Below are 24,528 nucleotides of genomic sequence, written 5' to 3' on the forward strand. Positions count from 1 at the left end.
CCTTCCTTTGTTTCTAATTGATCATACAGATCTTGATATGCCATGGCCTTCGCCTGTGCCACAACTCTCTTGGCTTCTTGCTTTCTCTCTTTGTACACCTCTCTATCCTCTTCCACTCTTGACTCATCCCACTTCTGCTTTGCCTTCCTCTTAGCTGTCACTGCCACTTGTACATCATTATTCCACCACCAACCCTCCTTCTGCTCTCTAATCTTTCTAGATGTCTCACCAAGCACCTCGATGGCACAGCTCAGGATTACTTTTGAATTATGTTTCCACCAATCTTGTACACTTTCCAGTCCATCCGAAATCCTCTCTAACACTCTCTCCCTAAAACGATTCCTCACACTCTCCTCTTTTAAGCGAAACCACTTAATTGTCTATTAATCCATTAATTTAACTATTAATCCATTATTAACACTGACTTATTTATCAAAAATAGTTTTAATTAATGAAGATGATGGTAAGGATATGATAGAAGCAAAGGAAATAATTGAATTATTGAGTGATCATTTTGCAGGTGTGTTCAAATTGGAATAATGCAGTGACATATGTGATTGGAATAGGTGTTCATGATAGATATTAAGTAACCTCATTATGAATACAGTTCATGAGATTGGATAGTATATCAGCTTATGGATGCAATAGGTATTGCAGTGTTCCAAACCAGGCTGTCTAACAAAATAAATAAATAACTTCTCGAGTTTGTATTATTTTGCTGGATTTCTAACCAGTATTTTCCAAGTACAAATCACAACTATGGAAAAACCTACAGCACCCAGTTAGATTATTATTATTTGTCACCTCCAGGGAGTCCAAAGACTCATTGAGGGAGGGCACCTACTCTACAACTCAGTCTCCACCAACTGACCGACACTACACCAACGCCATCTACCACTGACCACTACCAGTAGTATTTCCACAGACAATCACAAACATCCATGCCCACAGCGGGATTCGAACCCACAACCTTTTGGCTGGAGAACAGATATGCTAACCACTCGGCTAGCCAGGCTGGCCAGGCTAGATTGTTGTAGAAACATTTTAGTTCCATAAAAAACCTAAAAACCATAAAAAAACATCAAAGATCCAACAAAAAATCATTAAAAACACAACAGAAATTCAAACAAACAACCCACCAACATTAACTACAATAAAACTTAATGGTATAACTAACACGAAGGGGAAAAATACATTTATTAAACGGTATAACTAACACCAAGGTATGGTATAACTATCTATTAATATTTATTAAACTTTATTATATTTATTAAACGCACTAATATTTCTCTGGTTTGCAACCTGGCATCATCAGAGCACAATGATGACTGTGACAAGCAATGATAAGCCTTTCTTTATGAATCTGCCAACATTAATTCAAAGTTTCCACATCCACTTTGTCAGCATCCATGACCTGAACAGCAATATAAATGATGTACACTGCCACCTATAGTTATCTAAACTAGAATTACTATTCCTATAAGAACCTCAACAACCAAGCACTGTCCACCTCAACTACCCAAACTACACATTACACAGGTCTTTCCACAACAAGGGCAGCACTTATGCCATGCCAGAGTTTGCAAAACCTCCCTATGAAATCAACCTTTCCCTTTCATATGGTCTCTCTATCACTTTCCAAACTCTGTTAACCACTCTGACCTTTTCAACTATCTCTCTCTCTCTCTCTCTCTCTCTCCCCCTAAAGCTTTTGGGGTATTTTGATATTCTGCAATCAAAATACCTCAATAGCAAGGTCTTGGGGACTTGAATATCCACAACTCATATTGCTTCCCTTCTCCAGTTTCACTGATCAAACAGGCAGGGATGCTGAAGTGTTTGCCATTAACAATGACCTATCACAGATCATCATTCTTCCTACCAGAATACCTGACAACCCCCCCTCCAGTTTGCCAACACACTTCACCTCTTCCTAACAAGTTTCCCCTTGGTAACTCATATCATAACCTCATACAAGTCTCTTTTGCCACAGAACAACCTTCACTGACCAGTTCACAGTTGTGTGTCCTTTGATGCTACAAGAGTGCCAAATGGGATAACTTCCATGATTCTGTTCCTCCTTCCCATGGTTCAACTACTGTTTCAGTTCTTCTGATCAATACACCTGCTCAGACTGAATAACAGAAATCATCTTCACAGGAATGAAGGCATTCATTCCTTATTCCACTCCAAATTTTTAGCTACCACCCAAGCCTTGGTTCTCAAAAAAAAAGAGTGTCAACACTGTAAAAGAAAAAAACCTCTGCTTATCACAAATGTCTCAAGACCAAAACACTAGCTGCTTACTCTGCCTATACTGCAACCTGCGACAGTTGTAAAAGAATCACCACCAAATCAGACTTTGAAAGGGTCAAATGCAGCAAACTTAACTCCTATCCAAATGGTAGTTGCTCCTTCTCCCTTTCCAAGGCCATTGGGCACAACTTCTGCCCACCCAGATTTCCACCACTCTCACATCTAGGTGTTACTATAGTTATCTCACCTAAAAACAAGGCTGACTTACTGGCATCACTCTTCTCTTAAAACTCCTACATTGATGACCTGGGCAAAGTTCCCTCCACTCCACCAAGAATGGCTCCCTCCGTGTCACACATAGTCTTCTGCCAAAAAGAAATCCAAAGAATCCTTAATAACCTGAACACAAACAAGGTATCTGGTTTTGATGGTATCCCACCTATTGTGTTAAAAAAAATTGTGCCCCAGAACTAGCCTTTATAATATATAGGCTTTTCAATCTATCCTATTCAACTAGAATCGACCCTACAACATGGAAACAGGTCCACATCTAGCCCATTCCAAAGAAATGTGATAAAAGTCAACCAATGATGACGTTCTCCATAAAATTATGGAGAAGGTTATCAACCACCAACTCTTGAACCACCTAAAGACCTACTAACTAATCAGTGACCACAGTACAGATTCTGGCACTCGCAATATACAACTGATATTCTTCCTTTCACCTCCCACCTCTGTACTCAAGCCATGGAAAAATTTGGAGAAACTTACGTGGTTGCTCTCAACATTTCAAAGGCATTTGATTGGGTTTAGCACAGGGCTTACTTAACAAATTGCTATCCTATAGTCTGCAGCTGGATTGACAACTTTCTCACTGGTTGCTTACTACATATCATGGTGGATAGTTCCTCTCCTTCAGATTTCCCAACTGATGCAGGAGTACCTCAGGGAAAGGTACTCCTGCATCAGTTGGGAGATCTTTCACCCACACTCTTCTTGTATATAAATGACCTGCTCTCACAGACTTCCAATCCTATCCAGAGCTTTGCCAATGACAGTACACTCTATCCCTCCTTTTCATTTGACAAACGTTGTAGTGCTCAAGTATTAGAATCCTCAAGATTTACCATGACCAGTGACCCAAACTCTGATCTAGCTATATCCCAATTGGGGAAAGACAATTTTGTAAACTCCAATGCCACCAAAACTCAGTCCTGTCTGATCTCTAGCAGGAAAGAGCTCACATCCCCCCCCCCCCCAATAATTCAATAATACTGAGATATCCAAACACAATCAAATTTCTCTTCTTGGACTGACCTGCACCACCTTTGGTCTTACCTGACACAATTACATTTCAACTATAGCTAAAAAACTTATACAAACTTATACAAAATTTTGGTGCACCACCCCAAATATGGGGTGGTGCACCAAAATCCTCTCTCTCGCAGACATTCAGTTTCTGCCTTGTGCTTCTTCTCCAGATACTTTCATGAATAGTGCTCTGCTGAATTGGCTACTATTATTCCTCCACTCTCTTCCAAAATCATTAAATCAAGAGCTGCTGCTAACCAACACACTTTTATAGTCCATCTTAAACTCACTGAACCAACTTCACTGCCACCTCTTTCATTCCTTCTACTTCTGTTCTTTGAGACAGTCTCGCTACACATATATACACATTGCCTTCCCCCAAAGATTACAATTCTCAGCTGTTCAAGCAAAATGTGAACAGATTCCTCCTTTCTTTTATTCCTCTTGTCCACACATGACATTAATAGATATACTCTCTATCTAAACATGCTGTTTAGATAGAGAGAATATCTAAACAGCATGTTTAGATATTCTCTCTATCAAATTTGTGTATCACTAATGTACAAGAGAACAGCAGTAGCCAAAGCACGTACCACTGGTCATGCCTTCTCTTTGATTCAGCTCTGCCATAGACTACTCTCCAACACCTGACCATCAGCCAGTCTCTCTCTCTCTCCTCATCCATGCCACCAGCTTCATGTCCACCCTCATTTTCTGTAGCTTACGTAATACATTTCTGTTGGCTATTCTGTCAAATGTCCTTGCAAGATATAGCAGTATCATAGTATTAGTCTTTTCCCTTATCCAACTCAACAGCCACTTTTTTAATAAAAAGTAACTTAAAGCCATGCCGTCCTGCATAAAATACCATATTCCAATCCACCCATTCCTGGATTCTAACCTTAACAAGCTTTTCCCATATCTGAATCATCACTCCTGAGTAACTGGTCTATAATTTGCTACATCTCTCTTAGAAGCTCCTTTATGTGATATGATTATCTTGCTCTCTTTCCACATCCTCAGGACTCTGCCCATTCTGAGACTTTAAGTCTCAGAATGGGCAGAATTAAGTTGCTATACCCAATTAAAGCTATAACAATGGGCTCCAATTTCTCTTATCCTTGCTAACTTCTATCTAGAACACGTGTGTAGAGGCTTATATAGGAAGTATTAAATTCTATTTTAATTCTTTTTGAGTGTTGTAAAAAATCCATTAAGCCTCCAACATGAGATTCTATCTAGAACAATTGTAAGAGTTCAGTCCCATACAACTGCTGGTTATTCTAATTTGGACAAATTAGGCTGATCTGTTTCTATACACATCTCTGAACATCAATCTTAAATTACCTCCAAGAAATGCAGCAAATCTGGTCTAGCAGAAAGGATTACTAATACTAGCAGGATTTCTGGGATGATACCAAATTAATACACAGATGTCCCTTTAAAGAAGCACCCAAGTCCTCCTACACCCCTAATCTCAATCTTAATAATGGACTTTCTATGCCAAAACTTTGGGAAATTATTATCAAAAACTGTATTTGTTCTCACACACACATGCACATTTCATTTGATCCTAATAGTACTGTTTTTTTACCTAGCTGTCTCACGACTGCATACAAAGAAAGATTCTGTTCTCCATGTATCTTTAGTGTATTACAGTTGGAAATTTAAAAAAATCAAACAACAATGAAGGTACATGGAGAACGGAATCTTACAAAGATTGATTGTACTGTACTTCAATCAATCTAACTAAGATTGATTGAAGTAAAGTTTGTGATGCATGTGCTGAAATATCTGTGCTTCAATCAATCTTAGTTAATTCAATGTTCAACATTGATTACATGTAACTGTTTTAATGAAATAGTGGCAGTAGTTTAGAGACAATGTCATGTGAATTAGAGATGGATGAGATGAAATATCTAGTTGAGAGTTGCTATAGACTTGGTAACGTGAAGAGTATTGAGAAAGAAATGTATAGATAAATTACTCTGGCAAATAAGAAAAGTTATAATTTAATTATGGTAATATAGATTGGATTTGATCATCTCATCTGATAATGTTATTATAAATGTGATTGAATCCAGTAAAAGTGACCATGAAATGATCATCTGGATGGCAACCAGTCATATATGAGGACTTCTATGATGCATAACTGTGAGGTTGGTGATTATGAAAAATTCAGGAGACAACTTGAAGCTATATCATGGTATGAGGAATTGGATGGAAAGGAGATCATTGCTGCTTGGACCCTGCTTAGGAACTATCTGCAGAGGAACATAAAACTACACCTGGTATCATCTGTGGCAAGTCAGGACTGGACAGCTATGCTCTGAATACTCTTGCACACAGAATTAAATGGAAAAAAAATGTGCTGCACAGAAGTCACTATACATCTGAGAGACTATTTTTGGTATCAGCAATAAAATACTATCATAACCTCAATAAGTATGGTTGCATTAATTTGCCAAATATCTAGAAGACATTCTAAGACCACATTTAGTCTGACTTTTCTCAATTAAATGTTTCATCCAGTCCCTAGAGTGCACCTTAACAGAACATTAGCTCCTTTTTCAGTTTTGGTTTTAATTGTTTCTGTAACAATTTAATTGAGTGTTGTGTGTTTTACCACAGTTGTAATTTGTGCTCCGAAGATGCTGAGTTGAAATCTAGCAAAATATTAGTAACTTAATAAGTTGTTTATTTATTTCATTCCTCTGCTGTTGGTTATACCATTAAGCACTTTTTAATTTAAGTCTTAACACTGGCATAGTCCCAAGGGATTAGAAAGACAGAAAATAATCCCTTTACACAAAGGAGGTTCCTAGGGAGGGAGAGAGAGAGAGAGAGATGCTGCAAATTACAGACCTGTTGCTCAAGAGTGATGATCAAGATATGGGAAAAGCCAATTGTTAAAGTCAGAATCTAGGAATGGATGGACAGATAGTTCATCCATTCCTGGATTCATCCATGACATTGCTCCCAGTTCTATAAGAAAGTGACTGTTGAGTTTGATAAAGAGACAACACCATGATATTGCTAGACTTTGCAAATTATTTGACCTGACATCACATTCAAGTTATGTGGTATCTTGTTATGTAAGTTGGAGGAAATGTGGATAGACATGAAGTTAGTGACATAGATAAAAGAGTGTGGCTGATCATCAGGTATTAGAGAGCACTATATGATCAGAGTGAATCCAAGAAAAGGCATCACCAGTAGTGTGCCATGTAGTTCTATGCTTTGGCTATTGCTGGTCGCTTTGTGCTTATTTCTCTTCTCTCTGTTGGGAGCATAGGGCCTTGACCATAGATCTGACCATGTTTTGTGCCTCTCTCTTCATTTGTGTCAAATTCTTTCCAGTTTTTCCCAGCTCTTGTTCTATTCCTTTCTGCCAGCTCATCTCTGATTTACTTCTCTTCCTCTTTCCTTGCATATTCCATTCTAATGCCTGTTTGGCTTTGTCTTAGGATAGTGGTGGCAAACCTTTTTATGTACGCATGCCAAAAATTTACAAATCAATTGCTGACGTGGCTGCATGTGCCAAAATTTACCAATCGAGTTGCTGACGTGCCAGGCAGTTTTTAATAGGGGAAAAATTAATAGAAAATTAATCTAACTTTATATATTTATTTATAAATTTAGAATATATATATTTATTTATAATATTTTATAAATAATTATTTATAATTTTATAAATAATTATTTATAATTTTATAAATAATATTTTATTATATATATATATAAATTTATAATATTATTCAGTGTAAAATTGATTATTGTATTATTAAATTGATTTTAATGATGTTGGTTTGAGAAAAAAAACGGTAATGAGAAAAATATTTATGCATTGTAACTCACCATAGAAGTCAGCTGAGCAGGGGAAGTAGCAGAAGGATGTCAATTGTCGGCGAAACGCTTACCGTATTTACTTGAATATAGTATAAGCTGGGAAGAGGAAAATGCAAATAGTAAGAAGGGGATAGAATTTCTGGAATTCTTGAAGGACAAATGTTTTCAGCAGCATGTAATAGAGGGAACAAGAGGTTCAAGAGTTTTGGATTTGGTCATAGCATCAGAAGAGCTGACAATAAGTGAGATGACAGCTCTCCCACCAGTTGGAGAGAGTGACCATGTGGTTTTGACTTGGAAGATGAACAGACATGCAGGAGTATCAAAGAAAAGGGAACATATGTGGAATTATAAGGCGGGTGATTATAATAGTCAGGTATCAACTAGGGGCAGTTCCATGGAGGGCAGAATTGGAAGGCCAGGATATCATGCAATGGCTGTGTAGCTCGGTGGTTGTAGTGTTTGCACTCCTCAGCAGTAAACAGCTTGAAGACAGACTTCGAGGTGTAGTCTAGTCGCCGACTAGAGGAACTTGTACTAAGCCTTGTTTTTTTAAACGCCTCTGTAGAGCAATTGGAAGAACGACGGTATGTTGCGCCCTTCGATTAGAAAAAGCCTAAGTTTGATTCTCGTCATGACGGGAGGAATCTTTATATGGACTTTTTCAATTGAAGGTGAGTTAGCCGATCTCATACGGAGGTAGCAGGGTTTTTTCTCCCGGAAACTCAGGTTTTTCATCCTGCATACAGACAAATCGGCCCTTTAGAACACACACAATTTACAGACAAAAATACTAGATGTGGGGGTGGGGGGGATTGGGCAGTGGATGGCGTTGGTGTGGGTTAGTGGAGACAGAATGTTGTCTAGTGGGTGTCCTCCTGCGATGAGTCTTTGGACTCCTTGGAGGTGTCACGAATAATAATAATAATATCATTAGTGCTTAGGAAATTGTGAAAGAATATTTGTTAGCAGCAATAGTAAGCTGTATTCCATGGGCAAAGAAGCGGACACAATTTGGTGTAAAGTGAATGACAAATGATATCAAACAGGAACTGCAGTTGAAAAAAGAGTAAGCTGTAGTTGAAAACTACAGCTTACTGAAAGTTGAAAAAAGAGTAAGCAATAGTAAGCTGTGTTCCATGGGCAAAGAAGCGGACACAATTTGGTGTAAAGTGGATGACAAATGATATCAAACAGGAACTGCAGTTGAAAAAAGAGATTATGGAAGATATATAAGGAGAGGGGTGGAGGACAGATACACGAAGAATATAAGACACAGGCCAGGAGAGTGACCAGAATGGTGAGGAAGGCAAAACTGGAATATGAGAAGAGATTGGCACTAAGATCCAAAGAAAATCCTAGGGAATTTTTTAGCTATGTGGCCAGTAGGTGGAGAAACGATTGTGGAAGAATGACATTGCAGGATAAAAATGGGAATAGAGTGACTGATGCAGAGGACATAGTGGAGTTGTTCAATGAGCACTTTATTGGAGTATTTCATCCTGGAGGAGGTTTTAATACTAGAGGGATAGGGCAGGTTCAGGGTTTAAAGGTGTAAGAGGAGAGTGTATTCCAAATACTGAGTACTCTGGATACCAATAAAGCTGTTGGACAGGATGGTATTTCACCACCGGTTTTGAGAGAATGTACTAAAGAACTGACAGCTCCGTTGACCTGGCTTTTCAATAAAAGTCTGGCTGTGGAAAAGTGATCCAAGAAATGGAAGGACGGTAAGATAGTGCCGTAGCAGACTGGAAGTGTCTAATTATAGGCCTGTTTGTGTGTCATCAGTAATTGCTAAGGTCTTGGAGAAATTAGTGAGGGACCATATACAAATGTTGGGCAGATGAGGGTGATGTTATCTGTGAGAGTTAACATGGATTTGTTAAGGGGTGCTCTTGCTTTAGTAATATGATTTTCTTTTATAATAAAGTGACAAGAGAGCAGTTGATGAGAGAAAGGCATATATGCCATTTCTTTGGATTTTGCAAAGCCATTTGACAGGGTGCCACATGATAAGCTGATATTTCAGTTGCAGCACATGGGTTTAAATGTCATGTTAGTCAACTGGATTCAGGATTGGCTGACTGATAGGTATCAGAGAGTTGTGTATGGTGGGGCAATATCAAGGAGGCAGAAGGTTACGTGTGGTTCCACAGGGCTCAGTACTTGGACCTGTATTGTTCAATCTTTATATCAATGATATTTTCAATGGATTGCAAGAGGACATTCAGTTGTTTGCGGATGATGTGAAGCTGGGAAGGATTATCAGTAATAGTGCAGATGTGGCGGCCCTACAAGAGGATTTGAATAAACTAGACAGATGGGCAAACGAATGGGGGTCTCAGTTTAATGCAGCAAAATGTAAAGTCTTGAAGTTTGGGATTCATTGATGGGAGGATACATACTTGATTGGAGGAGCTGCACTGGAGGAGGTAGGGGAGACAAGAGATCTCGGGGTGATGATTGATAAAAAACTGAAATTCAGGGAACATATTGCAAAGGTGATGAGGGTAACGCAGAGGATTGCTGCAATACTGAGAAGGACCTGCAGAGATAAAAGAGTTATCATTCCGTTGTATAAGACCCTGATCAGACCACACTTAGACTATTGTTCTCAGATTTGGTCTCCAGGATTTGAAGGGGATAAATTGACTGTGGAAAGGGTACAGAGGCAGATAACAAAGATGGTTTCAAGACTGTACAATAAGTTATGAGGATTGACTGAGGGAATGTGGACTGCAGAGTTTGGTGAATAAAAGAAGGAGAAGTGATATGAACGAGACTTTTAAACTGTTGAGAGGCAGGTATAGGGTAGACATTGGAGAGTTCTTTCACTTGGTGGAACGGCAGGAAGGAGTGATGACAAGGGACCATCCCTAGAAGTTACAAAAGGAGGCTGTGTGCAAGAGAGTGAGGAGTGGTTTCTTTGCTTGGAGGATGGTTGAACCTTGGAATGCATTGCCTGATGATAATAATAATAATAATAATAACTTGTCCTCGAGTATAACTCGCATCCCTGATTTTACTTTATGAAAAAAGACATTAAAAAGTTTTGCATATATCTCGCACACGAAAAATGTTTTGAACATTGGTCAGTGAGTTCAATTATAGGCCTGTATTACATCCTGAATGAAGAACCTTTAAAAGGAAACAATCCATTCAGGATTTAACAAGTCAGAAAAATCAGCTGAGAGAAAAAACTTGTACTCAAGCAGAAGAAATAAAGTACTAACTGTAAATAGAAGTAGAATTACCTCCTTTTAGTAGAATTGTAAGACCATGTAAAGAACTTTGTGAATAAATTGGTATTATATGAATGCGTCATGTATATAATGAATGGGTAAATTAGATGTAAACAATAGTCCAAAGGTCACGGGCGGGCCTGAGGCATTGGCAATCACGGAAAGCGACGCACGTTCGTTTCCCGGAAGACGCTATGAGATCACGCAATGTGTCGAAATTCCGTAGACGAAACAATAGTGGGCAGGAAAAGATCACAAAAAGTAAGAGGGCACTATCACGGCTAGTAACAGGGTGGTAAAAAAAGGGGGGGGGAAGGAAGGGAGAATAAAAAAGGTTTGCACCCCTTTCTCAGGGCTTTTTTCTCGCCTATCGGATGATTATTCGACTTCTCCCGGGGACCGGAAGCTCCTGACGGTGTCTCTTGGCGATAGTACGATATCGGATGCTGCACTTTTCCCTACGATGTCTGAATTTCTGCCAGTACTAAAGCGTGAGATGTTGGCATATGCAGCCTTCGCTGAAAGTTCCGACGGAATAATATCGCAGATGTATATTATGAACCGGCAGCTAGAAACGAGGATGGCCCGAAACAGATCTAGAATAGACAAGGAAAAAATGCTAGGTGCAGAGCATAGTTTAATCTGGTGACCAGAGTTACCCACAACATGGATGCAGGCTTATGGAAGTATCGAGAGGTAATTGAAACAAAGAAGGACAGCTCAGACGGACCTGGAGACAGTTTCTCCTGTAATTATGCTAGTAGGGAAGTTTGCTTCAAAAGAAAAAAAAAATTATAGAGCTTGGAAGGGGATCACATGCACATAAAAGAGAGGGTACTTATATGCATGGAAAACACCAGAGAGAGAGGAAAGGCCCAGACCAACTGAGGGAGACGGTGTGCATAGAGATTCATAAATTCAGAACAGAGTAATGCCTTTTCAACATTGGTCTCAAAGAACCCTGATATATTAGACCATGCAGAAGAAAGGAGACAATCAGATGAAGGTGTTGCAGACAGGGATATGCGTGAAACAAGTGAGAATATACTGGTGATTAACTATGCTGGTATCTGGCAGAGTGTAAGTCAACCCCAGAGAACTGAAGGAAGTATAAAAAAGAAGTTTCTCTGATGAGGCAGAAAACTTTTTTCCCTTAAAGGGGGGGGGGGACCTTTGTTAGATCCTGAATGGAAGATTTTCTAAGAAGTTGTTCATTCAGAATCTAACATGAAAATTCTAACTAATTTAAGATAATACCTGCACACCAGCAGAAATAAGACCTTGTTTGTTGTATAAGAGAATGCGTAGTAATATGTGAATTGTATTAGAAATATTTATAGTCAAAAAGAAAACTAGAGAATTATGTCAGATTAATGATTCTATGTAAAAGAAATATTAGCTTAAATTTGTGTCCTATTAAGCTATCTCAAATAACGTAAGTCACCAGACAGGTAATGAGTAACAGTGCAAAGGTCGCATCTGAAACGCATGTATTGGTCATAATGCCTTAGGCTACAGCGCACGCGGAAAATAACGTAAGCGTGCTTTCCTCGAAGACAGCACCTAATAGCAATAGGGAGAGTAAGGATCATCTTAAAGGCATTAAAACTAAGGGTCATGCGAAAAAAAGGATACAGCAAAAAGAGGGCGCTAGAACATAGAATATAACGATGCACGCCATATTGCAAGGATTTTTTTGTTCCGGATTTCATCTCGAGGATTCTTGACCGGTGGTCGGAGAAAGGACGAGCCAGGATTCTATGATGTCGGACAGCGGGCTGTTTTCCTGATTATGCTGAACAAGATTCCATGCAGATCCATACGCGAATCATCAGCCTATGCAGAAATTGTGCCAGTCACTGGATGTCCCATCGGAAAGGAGCGGAGATAGCCCTCAGTCGCGGAAGAAAATAGTTCGAGTCCGGCAGCAGTAGAAAGGACGACGTAGCCAAAAGCCAGGTGCTGAGATAGCCGGTCGAAGGATGACTGGAACAACACGTGGTAGTTAATAGACCTTCGGATAGAACAAATTTGTCAATATCTGAAGAGGAGACAGCCCCAGAAAGAAATTAGAGGACTTGTTTCTTTTAGCAAGGAATAACCTTTAACAACCAGGGTAAGCACGTGAGTAAAATTAGGAATTGGCTAGAGATATAGAATTTGCTTTCCTTATAGAATGAACACGAAAGAAGTGATACAGATATTCAGGGAAATTTTGTAAGTCTTGTAGTTATTGTAGAGAGGTAAATTCATAAGGGAAATAAATTATTTTAGGAAGAGTAACGACATAACACCTGTAATCCTATACAAGGCAACTCATATATATAGACTAATGATTTCACATCACTTGCCTTAGTAGCCCATAATGCAAAGCACATATCCTTATGGACATATACAATGCTATGGAAATATGACTTCATTACTTCAACTTTGGTTTCACCTCTGAGTCTGGTTCCCACTGAAGAGACCTCAATAAAGGTCGAAACCGGTCTGGGTTGTTACCCTTCCCATACTGCATAGCATTATACATGTCCACAAGGAGATGTGCTTTGCATTATGGGATACTAAGGCAAGTGATGTGAAGTCAGTTCACCTTTGCCATGAGTTTCCCCAGTCCTGAAGATACTTCAGGTGCAAACTTTGTTTGTTCACTTGGATAAAGGATTAAACTAAATATATAATTTATGTCTAACCAAGTGAAAAAACTTCCAACATCTTTTTCTAATCCAGAGTAATATAATAATAAGGTGTGACACCTTTTGGCAACTTGTATAGGAAAATATAACTTCTGCATTACTTCAACCTTAGTATCACCTCTGGGTCTGGCTCCCACTGAAGAGACCTCAATAAAGGTCGAATCGGTCTGGGTAGTGACCCTTCCCATTATGCATAGCATTATACATGTCTGCAAGGAGATGTGCTTTGCATTATGGGATACTAAGGCAAGTGATGTGAATTCAGTCTACTTTTGCCACGAGTTTCCCCAGTCCTGAAGGTGCAAACTTTGCTAGCTTACACTTGGATAAAGGATTAAACTCATCATCATCATTCATCATCATCTTCCTTATACCCTCTTTTACCTTGCGGTGTCGAGGGTCCATTGATCATTGGACCTCACTCCGTTTACAGGATAAGGTGGTCAGCCTTATGCCCCGGTGTATCCTATGGCCTGTAGTGTTGAGTTCTCAAGGCCAGTTTGCCTGCATTGCGGGATGAAAAACCCCAGAATAAACTGGGGGAAAAACCCCGCTGTCCACACCCAAGACTGGCTAACTTGGCTATGGCTGAGGAAGATCCTTCAGCTCCTCACGTCATCGACTGGAATCGAACCTAGGACACTCCTTCCCCAGGCATATGGTTGCAAAGCGCATAGCCACTAGGCTAACCGCACGGACAAGGATTAAACTAAATATATAATTTAATGTTTGAACATGTTCATGTCGAGGCGATAACTTGCTCCCCACAGTTAACAACCACGCCCTCCCCAACAGCCATTATACTGCAGATGCAAGAAAAACAAGTAGTTTTATTGTATCCCTGAATAAGCTACAGAGCCTTTTGCAGTCTGTGTAATATATTTCTCAACAAACAGTGCAATTACAGACAGTTGGAATAAAAATAGTGCTAACTAATGAATCACATGTCCCCTCTCACAGAAACTATGCTGTATAGACTCAAGCAAAACCATATGTTGCATCAGAAACACAGTATCTAACTAAAAGCTATTGCCCAATTTTTCAATTACATGATATAAGTGCTTATTTTATTGCATTTGAAATTCTCGATGTCATTATGACAGATCACAAAGGCTAACTTCAAATAAAATTCTATCATGAATTGAAACATGCCATATAATGCATGTGTGAGTTAATCTGCCAACTCAAATAAACAGCAATAAAATTCAACCAAGGGTTGAAACTTTGTGTGAGTTGAGCCTGCTGGTAATGAGAAGTTCCCTCGGAACGACAAACGACACCCCTTCGTGAATGTGTTAAAACTAAGAAATATATGGTGAATGTTGTTATGACAGTTTTAGATGTTATAGAATTCGGTTGAGAAGAATTAGTATTTCAACACAACAATAGTCGGTTGCCTTTGTCTTTGGGTCGCGCAATCTTTTGTTAATACCGCACCAATCATATGCACGTCTTTATAGCTGCTCTCTCATGTAAAACAAAATTTAACTTGTACACATTGTAACATGTGTACAAGTGAAATGAAAAAAAAAAAAAAATAGGCTGAATAATTTACAAGCGTATAAAAGGATATCACCTGTAAATGGTTGATGTGCCAGCAAAATTCTGAGAAGAATTAGTATTTCAACACAACAATAGTCAGTTGCCTTTGTCTTTGGGTCGCGCAATCTTTTGTTAATACCGCACCAATCATATGCACGTCTTTATAGCTGCTCTCTCATGTAAAACAAAATTTAACTTGTACACATTGTAACATGTGTACAAGTGAAATGAAAAAAAAAAAAAATAGGCTGAATAATTTACAAGCGTATAAAAGGATATCACCTGTAAATGGTTGATGTGCCAGCAAAATTCTCGGATGTGCCACCTTTGGCACGCTTGCCATAGGTTTACCATCTATGTCTTAGAACATGCCCTATTGAAATTGTTCAGTTTTTCTTAGACATAGAATTGTTTTATACATAATTTGAAAATTATATATCAGTTACTCTGATTTCCAGTACTTTGACTGATGTGGTCTTGTATCAGCAACTAGAGAACTCAACAGATGTTTTGCTCTGGGTTGAAAGCTTCTATGTGATCTGAAATGCAACTGAGTATTATGATTAGGATAATTGTCTTTCTTTTCAGAAGCACTTTAAGAAATCTTCATACATTCTTCTATAAGCAAAAGACCATTTGGTTACCTGTACTACTGTGTTACCCTTTTTTGAAATGAAATTCTCTTTACTTGTCTCAGAGGGATAGCAAGATTTTTTATACAAGAAAAGAGAGATGAGAGAGAAAAGAGAGAATGTTGGTGCTGGTAGAATGGCCTCAAACACACAGTGATTGTTATGTTTATACACAAATGTAAGGAGTATTCGAAACAAGAGAGCTGATTTGTGGCATTGATTGAGACACTATGCCCAAAGTAATTGGAATAAGTGAAGCTTGGTTGTCTGAGGAGGATGTGATGTCAGGAATAGAATTAGAAAGATATATAATTTTCTGGAAGGATAGAGATGTGAAATGATGAGGGAGAGTGCTGTTAATATAGACTGGAAGGAGGAGATAGTGTATGGGAACAAGGAGAGCAAGTTTGTGGAATTTCTGAGAGATAAGTATCTTATGCAGCATGTGATTGAAGCAACTGGAGGCTTTAATATTTTGGATTTGGTGATAACTTCACAAGATGTAGTTGTTAGTGAAGTGTTGACACTTCCGCCAGTTGGTGAGATCATGAGATACTTGTTTGGGAAGTGATGAAACAAGAAAAAGGTCACTGCCAAAAATGGATACATGAGAAAGTATAAAGCAGGTGATTATAGGAAGCTCTGTAGTCAATTAGCATCAGTATGCTGGGGAGATGAGCTGAGTGAAAAAGATATTGACAATGCATGAAAACTCACAAGGCAGTATCGGACAAAAGCAATGTAAGACTGCATACTGAGAGTTAAGCAAGTAAATAGAGTGGGAGTGAAATGGATGAAATCAAGCAATTCTGTGCTGGAAAAGAAAATGTTATGGAGGAGGTACAAGACAATTGGTGGTAATCAGATCCATGAAGAGTATAAAGTGCAGGCTAGAAAGGTGATGAGCATGGTAAAGAAGGAAAATGTGCACTATGAGAGGAGATTGGCTGGTCAGGCCAAGATTAACTCAAGAGAATTTTTCTGCTACATGGCAAGCAAGAGGAAGAATAATTATGGCAGACTAACATTGGTGGATAGTCATGGCAGCAGACTAACAGCTGCAAAGGATATAGTAGAATTAGTGAATGAGCACTTTATCAGCATATATCATACTGGAATAAATGATCTGGTACAATATATAGAAGAGAGGCAAGTATTAGGAAAATTGGAAGTGAAACAGAGGTGTATCAGATGTTGGTTGGGTTTGACATGAATAAGGCTATGGGAATGGATGACTTATCACCACATATTCTTAAGCAATGTGTACCACAGTTGGCTATGCCCTTGACCTGTTTATTTAATGAAAGTCTTGCAGTGGGTAGGGTTCCTAAGGAGTGGAAAGAAGGCATAATAGTACCACTCCATAAGCATGATTCTAAGACAGAAGTCTTCAACTATGGGCAGTCTGTATAACTGCAGTTGTGGTCAAGGTGTTGGGGAGATGGTAAGGAATAGAATACAGAATTGGGTTGATGGACATTCTTTATGAATGGTCAGCATGGATTTGTAAAGGATAGGTCCTGCTTTAGTAATTTACTTGCATTTTATGATAAGATGATGAGTGTGTTAGATAAGGGAGAATCGTATACAGTGATATTCTTAGACTTTGAAAAGAGTGTGATAGATAACCACATGATAAGTTGGTGTACAAGCTGCAGAGGATGGGAATTGATAGTATATTGGTTAGATGGATTAGAGATTGGCTCCCTGAACAATACCAGCAGGTTGTGTATGATGGAGCAGTGTCTCACGAAAGAAGGGTAACCAGTGGTGTGCCCCAGGGTTATGTTCTTGGACCCCCTGCTACTTAACTTGTTTGTAAACAATATATCATGTGGACTGACTGGGGATCTTCAGTTATTTGCTGATGATGCAAAGGAAGAATTATAAGTAGCACTGCTAATACTGAATCTCTTCAGGAAGATTTGAATAGACTTTTGACTTGGACAAAAGAGTAGGGTTGTAGTTTTAATATCAATAAGTGCAAGGCGTTGCAGTTTGGAGTGCAGAAATATAAGGCTGTGTACTAAATCGATGGTGCTATACTGCAGGAAGTGGATGAGATTCGAGATTTGGGAGTGATGATTGACAGTAGACTGAAGTTTAGAAGGCATATTGCTGGTGTTGCAAAGGTTGCACATTGTAGTGCTGCTATGATAAGAAATACTCTAACATGCAAGGATAAGGAAGTGGTTGTGCCACTGTATAAGGCACTGGTCAGCCCACAGGACTGTTGTGCTCAGATCTGGTCATCTGACTTTCAATGTGATGTGGAGACATTGGAGAGGGTCCAGAGACAAGTGACTAAGACAATATCAGGAGTTTGGAATGCTGGCTATGGAGAGAGAGAGAGAGAGGGGGGGGTTGAAGAAATGTGGATTGCAGAGTTTGGTGGATAGGAGGAAGAGAGGTGATATGATAGAGACATTTAAGTTAGTGAGAGGATTTTATCAGATTAATCCAGAGGGGATTATAAAAAGAATAGAAGGTGAGAGGGGGAAGAACCAGAGGTCATTCCTGGAAGTTATGTAAAAGTGTGATGAAGAAGGGTGTGAGGAGTAGATTTTTTACATGGAGAATTGTCAGTGAATGGAATGCATTACCAGAATGTGTTGTTCATGCAAGGAGTGTTAAGGATTTTAAGATTCTGTATGATAAATATGTTGTTAGTTGAATGAACCTCCCATGATGAGTCTGACTCCATGGAGGGTGTAATAATACTAATAATAAAACTTTTTTTTTTATTTCCTTCAGACCTAAATTTAAGCTAATGAACATGAACAAATATTAACCTGTATAAACAAAATACATAGAAGTCTTCATTACTTTTCCACTAAACTAGCCAGTCAGATGGTGCATGTGGATATTATGTTTCACCTTGGCATTCAGGATAATGTGGTTTACTAGACAGTCATTTCTTAAAATCCTCTTAGTCCATTTCATAACCTGGGTGAAAGAATGGAACATGACCCACAATATTATTAATTTCAATTTCTTTCTTTCTTTCTTTCTTTCTTTTTTTCCCCCTTATTTAATGACTGTCTTGTTGCAGATTAAAGAAGAGCATAAGGATAAACTAGAAGCATATTTTAAGGTCAACTTTTACATCAGTGGTTCTTATGATGAAGCATCTAGTTTCAAAAAACTTAATGAAGAAATTACAAAACTAGAACTTGGATCGCAAGCAAATCGGCTGTTTTACTTGGCTTTGCCACCAACTGTTTTTCAGAATGTTACAAAGAATATTCATGAACATTGTATGTCAGAAAGGTAAGAAAAAAAAAATCAGAAATTGCTTTTTTTCTCTACAAGAACACGAATTAATTTAGTTATATTAAAAACTAGTAACACACACTTATAGCATTTTATTTTATTATTATTATTTTTTTTTTCATATTGCCTTATAGTTGATGATCTACCAGCTGTATTACTAGATTATATTCAGTTCTTTTATTATACTCGACAAGAACTTATATTCTTGTTTTCTTTCATACTTTACTTCAGTATAAGTAATTAAAAGTTGTACGTAGTATCTCCTATGCAGAACATACTTCCTCACCATAATGTGTAAAAATTGCTTCCTAGTTTGGTTTTAATTTTTATTGAAGTTTCATTAGTTGGAAGCCAGACCTGGGAGATTATATCCATTTTTGGATATAACTATCTGAAATTCTGTAGTGCTGATTTGCCCAGATTCTATTATTATTATTACTGTTATTATTACCCCAAGACCTCATGGAGTCAAAGACTCATCTTGGAGGTCCTTTTATCACACACACAGCTCATCATACCGTGTCTTAAACACACTCAAACTCCTTGTAGACACCTCACTCTCAGACAAGGCATTTCAATCATTTACAACTCTGCACAAAAAAAAATTTGCTTCTCACTCCCCTACTCACACCATCTTTATACAGTTTCCAGGGATGACCTCTGGTTCTCCCCCGATCTCCCACTATTTTCTGTAGAACTTCTCCAGCATTGATCCTATAACAACCCCTTACTAACTTGTAGGTCTCTATCATATCTCTCCTCTTCTTCCTGTCCACCAGACTCTGCAAATTACATCTTCTCAATCTTTCTTCATACTCGACATTCCAGAGGTTAGAAACTACCTTAGTCAGTTGCCTTTGGACCCTTTCCAACACCTCTTCGTCCTTCTGTAAACCAGGTGACCAAATCTGGGCACAATAGTCCATGTGTGGCTAATCAAAGCCTTAATTCAGTGTCCTCCGCATCACTCCCAGAAGCCTTTAAGTTGTCTTCACAATTTTGGCTATGTGTCCCCTTAATTTCAGATCCTTATCCACTATCATCCCCAGATCTCTTATTTCCTCCACCTCCAATAATATATCCTCACTAAGCATAAATTCTGCATCCCATCTTTGTTTTCTAAATTTTAAAACCTTACATTTTGCAACATTGAACTCACATCCCCATTTCCGTGCCCAATTACTCAATTTATTCAAGTCTTCTTGTAAGGCCACAACATCTTCTCTACTCTTCATGGTTCATCCCAACTTTGCATCATCTGCAAACAACTAAATATCTCCATCCAAATCTTCACCCATATCATTAATATACAAGTTAAACAGTAATGGCCCTAAAACAGACCCCTGAGGCACACCACTAGCAACTTTCCTTTTCCTGGATATAGCTCCCCCATACATAACTTGTTGATACCTATTAGATAGCCAGTCTTCAATCCAATGCACCAATCTAATATCCAACCTCAACTGCTCTAGTTTGACTGTTAGCTTATCATGAGGTAATCTATCAAAAGCCTTTGCAAAATCCAAGTATATTACTGTGAATCCTTCTCCTCTGTCCAAGGAAGCAGTCACTTTATTGTAATATGTAAGTAGATTACTAAAACATGACCTCCCTTTAGCAAATCCATGCTGTCCATTAAAGATAATACCATTGTTGTCATTCCAATTCTGGATCTTAGTTCTCACAAGCTTCTCCAACAACTTAACCACAATACCTGACACACAGATAAGCCTATAGTTTGATGCTTGAGTTCAATCACCTCCTTTATGAAGTGGCACAATCTTGCCCTCCTTCCACTCCTTAGGAACTTGACCGAGTGCAAGACTTGTATTAAAAAAATTGTCAAGGCCAGCGTCAACTTCCTGGCACATTCCTTCAGAATACGTGGTGATATATTATCAAGTCCCACAGCCTTATTAACATCTAGTTTACTCAACTCCCCATACACCTCTTGCTCACTTACAGTCAATCTCTCCTCCCCATCATCAACTGCTCTCAATCTCTTCATGAAGTCACTTTCACAGGATTGAAAGACCTTTATGAACTGCTTATTAAGTACCTCCACCACACATTCTGCAACAGCTGTCTTTATACCGTTTTCTCCAATCAATGCCATCCTTCTATAATCATTCTTTCTTTTGCTGGCTACATATCAAAAGAACTCCTAAGGATTCTTTTTGGCTTAATTAGCTAACTGCTGTTCATACGTCTCTTTAGCTACCCTGACCAACCAAGTCACCTGCCTTGCCTGGTCTTTGTAAACCTCATGGAATTGGTTATTTCCACTTCTGTTGTACTGCCTCCATAATGCCCGTTTTCTCTGTATCGCATGCTTAATTTCTTTATTCATCCATCTCACACCTTATTTAACCTTCTCACCCTTGGAATACATTTAGACATTGCATCTACTAGATAGTTTTTGAAAATCCCCCAAGCTGCATTGATCTTTTTTACAGCTAACTCCTCATTCCATGTTACACCCATAAGCTCTTTATACTCCCCCACCCACACACACACTTCCTTGTAGTTCCACATATACCCTTTTCTCACAGAGGTCCTCACACTGCTGGCAACCACCCAGGTAATCACCTCATGGTCACTCTCACCAATTGGTGGATGATTTGACACCTCATTTATAATTACATCCTCTGATGAGATGACCAAATCCAAGACCCTCAATCCTCGCATGCCCTCTGTTACATACTGTCTAAGGTAGTTATCCCTCAAAAACTCAAGAAATTCATTTTCTTTACTTTCAGTTATCTCATCATTCCAGTCTATGTTGTCATAATTAAAATCGCCTATAATGATCACCCTTTTCTTATTTGCCTGGCTAATTTGATCATACATTTCATTATCACCACTATCCACATTACCTGGTCTATAACAACAACATTTGAGGCAGTATCGCACACCATACTGCCTCAAACCACTGGCACTATTTCGCTCTTGCATTTCTACTTTGTATGGACATAAGTCTTTCTCTATCATCAATATAGATTTTTAAAAGATAATCCTGCCCAATAAGGAAAAAGCTGAGATAGAAAAAGTAAATATTTCAATCAAGATGGAAAATGGCATTTTGAGAGGTTCTTAAAGAACTCATCATTTTCTCTTTTGAATTTTTAATGAAATCTGTGTCAGCTGAGTTAAATGCTGTTCAACTTTATCAGCTTGGTTGGCTGAGTGCTTAGCATATCAACTCTCCAAGCAATAGAGGCTGAAGTTCAAATCCTGTCACAGGCATGAATGTTTGTGAGCGTCTTTAGGTGTCTCTTCCTCACTTATTGAAGGCCTGAAGTGGCTTAAAAAAATAAAAAAAAGTTCAATGTTTGGTGAACTTTTTTATTTTTTAATAATAAATAATAAAAGTAAATAACAAAAATATATAAAATATATAAAATTACAGTTTGATGCCTTCATTTTACCAATAACTTTATGCAATGGCACTATCTTACCTTCCTTCCTGCCACTCCTTAGGGAATCTTCCAGTTGAAAAACTCATTAATCATCCAAGTCACTGGCATTACAAATACATTCCTTTAAAACAATTGTGAAATTTCATCCAATTTCCAATGTCTTGTTGAGCATCCATCCAACTTCATTTCCATGTCATCTGCATTCAGTCACCTAACCACCTACCTCATCTAGCAAGGCCAGGTATTGATATTTATTTGTTATTGTAGTCATCCCACAATGAAAAACTCCCTGGGATTTTCCTTTTGATACACCTGTGTGCTTTTAATTATGTGTCTCATTCCTACTTTGAGCCTATTATTGATAATGCAGAAAAATATCTTGTAGTCAATATTAGACAGAGAAATATGTCTCTAGCTGATGATTAAGGTATAATCTCTATTAGGTTTGGAATGAGGACAGTATGGATTGCTATAAATTCATTTGGTATGTCTTCTGATGAGAGAAAATAATTAAACAGTATAACTAGAATGGAAAGAATAAAATCCCAGCCCATGCTGTAAAGTTCTATCTCTAAACCATCAAGTCCTGGGGATTTTTTTGTCTGTCATTCTTTATAAGCCGTGGTAACTTCAGATGCTCTAACGGGTCTGTCAAGCCCATCTCAGATATGAACAGAAAAGCCATTAATGTTTCAAAGAGTTATAATTTCCAGCAGTACTATTGTCTTCAAACAGATATTTATAGTGTTTTTGAAAGCAGTCAAAGATGTACTTAAGAGGTGAACATGTCTTCACTATCAATGCAGATTTGACTGATAGGCCTTTCTTCACAGAATTTAGTGAACTGTCTATTGAAGAATGCATCTGAAGGGCTATGCTAAGCGTTGCTGTATTTTCAAATTTCTTTATTCTACTTGTTTCTGCCTTTCCACTTCTATCTCTATGTTAATGTTTCTAATGATATTGCTACATTCTAAGCCATTGCATTGGTTTGCTACAAACCAGCATCTCTCTATATACAGGTCTTTCAATTTTTTTTCTTTTGAGGAAAGCCTGTTCCTTTCCCCATTCAATCATATTCTGTTTTACTGTTTGTTTGAATTTTAACCACATATCCCAGTTCCAGGTAACATTATTCCAGTTTGAACAGAGAGTCTGGAATTTGGTTGAAAATATCAGTGCTTTGACTAAATTTCAAACTGAATATTTGTTATACAGTGCTTCATCCAAATCCTGCTTCAACGCATCCCTAATGTTAACTAAGTATAGAGAGAGAATCATTAGTTAATACGAAATATGAAAGTGTTGTATGTAATATGATCTGATTTTACAGTAACATGCTGATCCAGTAATAAATATCTAAGTGCATCATAATCAAATTATGATATGTATCCACAAAGGTGTGAGTACTAACTTCCCATTGACAGTTTTCCTCTTAAATTAGTCTTATCTGTGAGGACTCTCATATTTCATTTTTCTGCCTCAATCTTTACTATACTGTTGGCTTCTTAGTAAGTGCTTTATATTTCTCATGCAACTGCTTCCCACTTCTCTTCATCTCTCACTCACTCTTGATACCGTTTTCAACTTTTTTTTTCATCTGCAGTTCCTACTCTTTTTTTATATGAATACTTCCCACAAAAAGGCTATAAATCCAAGTACATTAGTATTAATTTTGTGGATGGGCTGAGGGTAAGATCGAGAAATCCTGCTCTAGAATCCATATGTAGAATACAGAGTATGTAGAGTATAATATACATATTGTGCTCTCTTGGTTTATGAAGAAATATATGTTTATGTGAGCTATGCGAATAATAGAGACTGAATGTTATTTCTTTGTTATAAATATCAAACTGTGCATTAACAGTTACCATACAATTCTGATTCCTATCTGTAGGAATCAGAATTTCTAATATTCTTATCCATTCTACCAAAGCACCCTTTTATGGATAGAAACCACATCATACTACTAACAAGCAATTCAGATCACAGATCTCTTTCCCTACAGTCCATGTCATATGACACGACAAAAATGCCAAATGGGATAATCTCCCAATTTCTCTTTATTTTCCTGATTAAACTTTCAGTCTCCATATCCATTATACAAGCATTGGATCTTCTATAAGTATACCAAGCCAGTCCACAGTGAAAATGAAACATGTCATAAATTGGCTGAGAACTAAAATCCCAGCCTCATTTTAGTCTTTACTAGGATTCTTTACATATATAACAAAGTTTAAAATGCTTATATAAAACCTAAAAACCAATCCAAACCATACTTTGAAAATGCTAAATATGAAAAGTT

At 38.1% G+C, this 24,528-nt stretch overlaps 1 protein-coding gene across 1 annotated transcript in view; it reads left to right on the plus strand.

Annotated features, from left to right (window-relative positions):
- Positions 1–24,528, plus strand: part of LOC150100651 (glucose-6-phosphate 1-dehydrogenase-like) — a 221,548-nt gene that overhangs the window by 63,005 nt on the left and 134,015 nt on the right. Inside the window, exon 4 of the mRNA XM_090401922.1 lies at positions 18,584–18,801. Within this exon, the coding sequence (XP_090258048.1) occupies positions 18,584–18,801 (218 nt within the window). The remainder of the gene's footprint in view (positions 1–18,583; positions 18,802–24,528) is intronic.

This window comes from Typopeltis vanoorti, chromosome 12 (genome assembly GCF_054136105.1).
Source record: "Typopeltis vanoorti isolate ZY-2024b chromosome 12, IOZ_Tvanoo_1.0, whole genome shotgun sequence".
NCBI classification, from domain to species: Eukaryota; Metazoa; Arthropoda; class Arachnida; order Uropygi; family Thelyphonidae; genus Typopeltis; species Typopeltis vanoorti.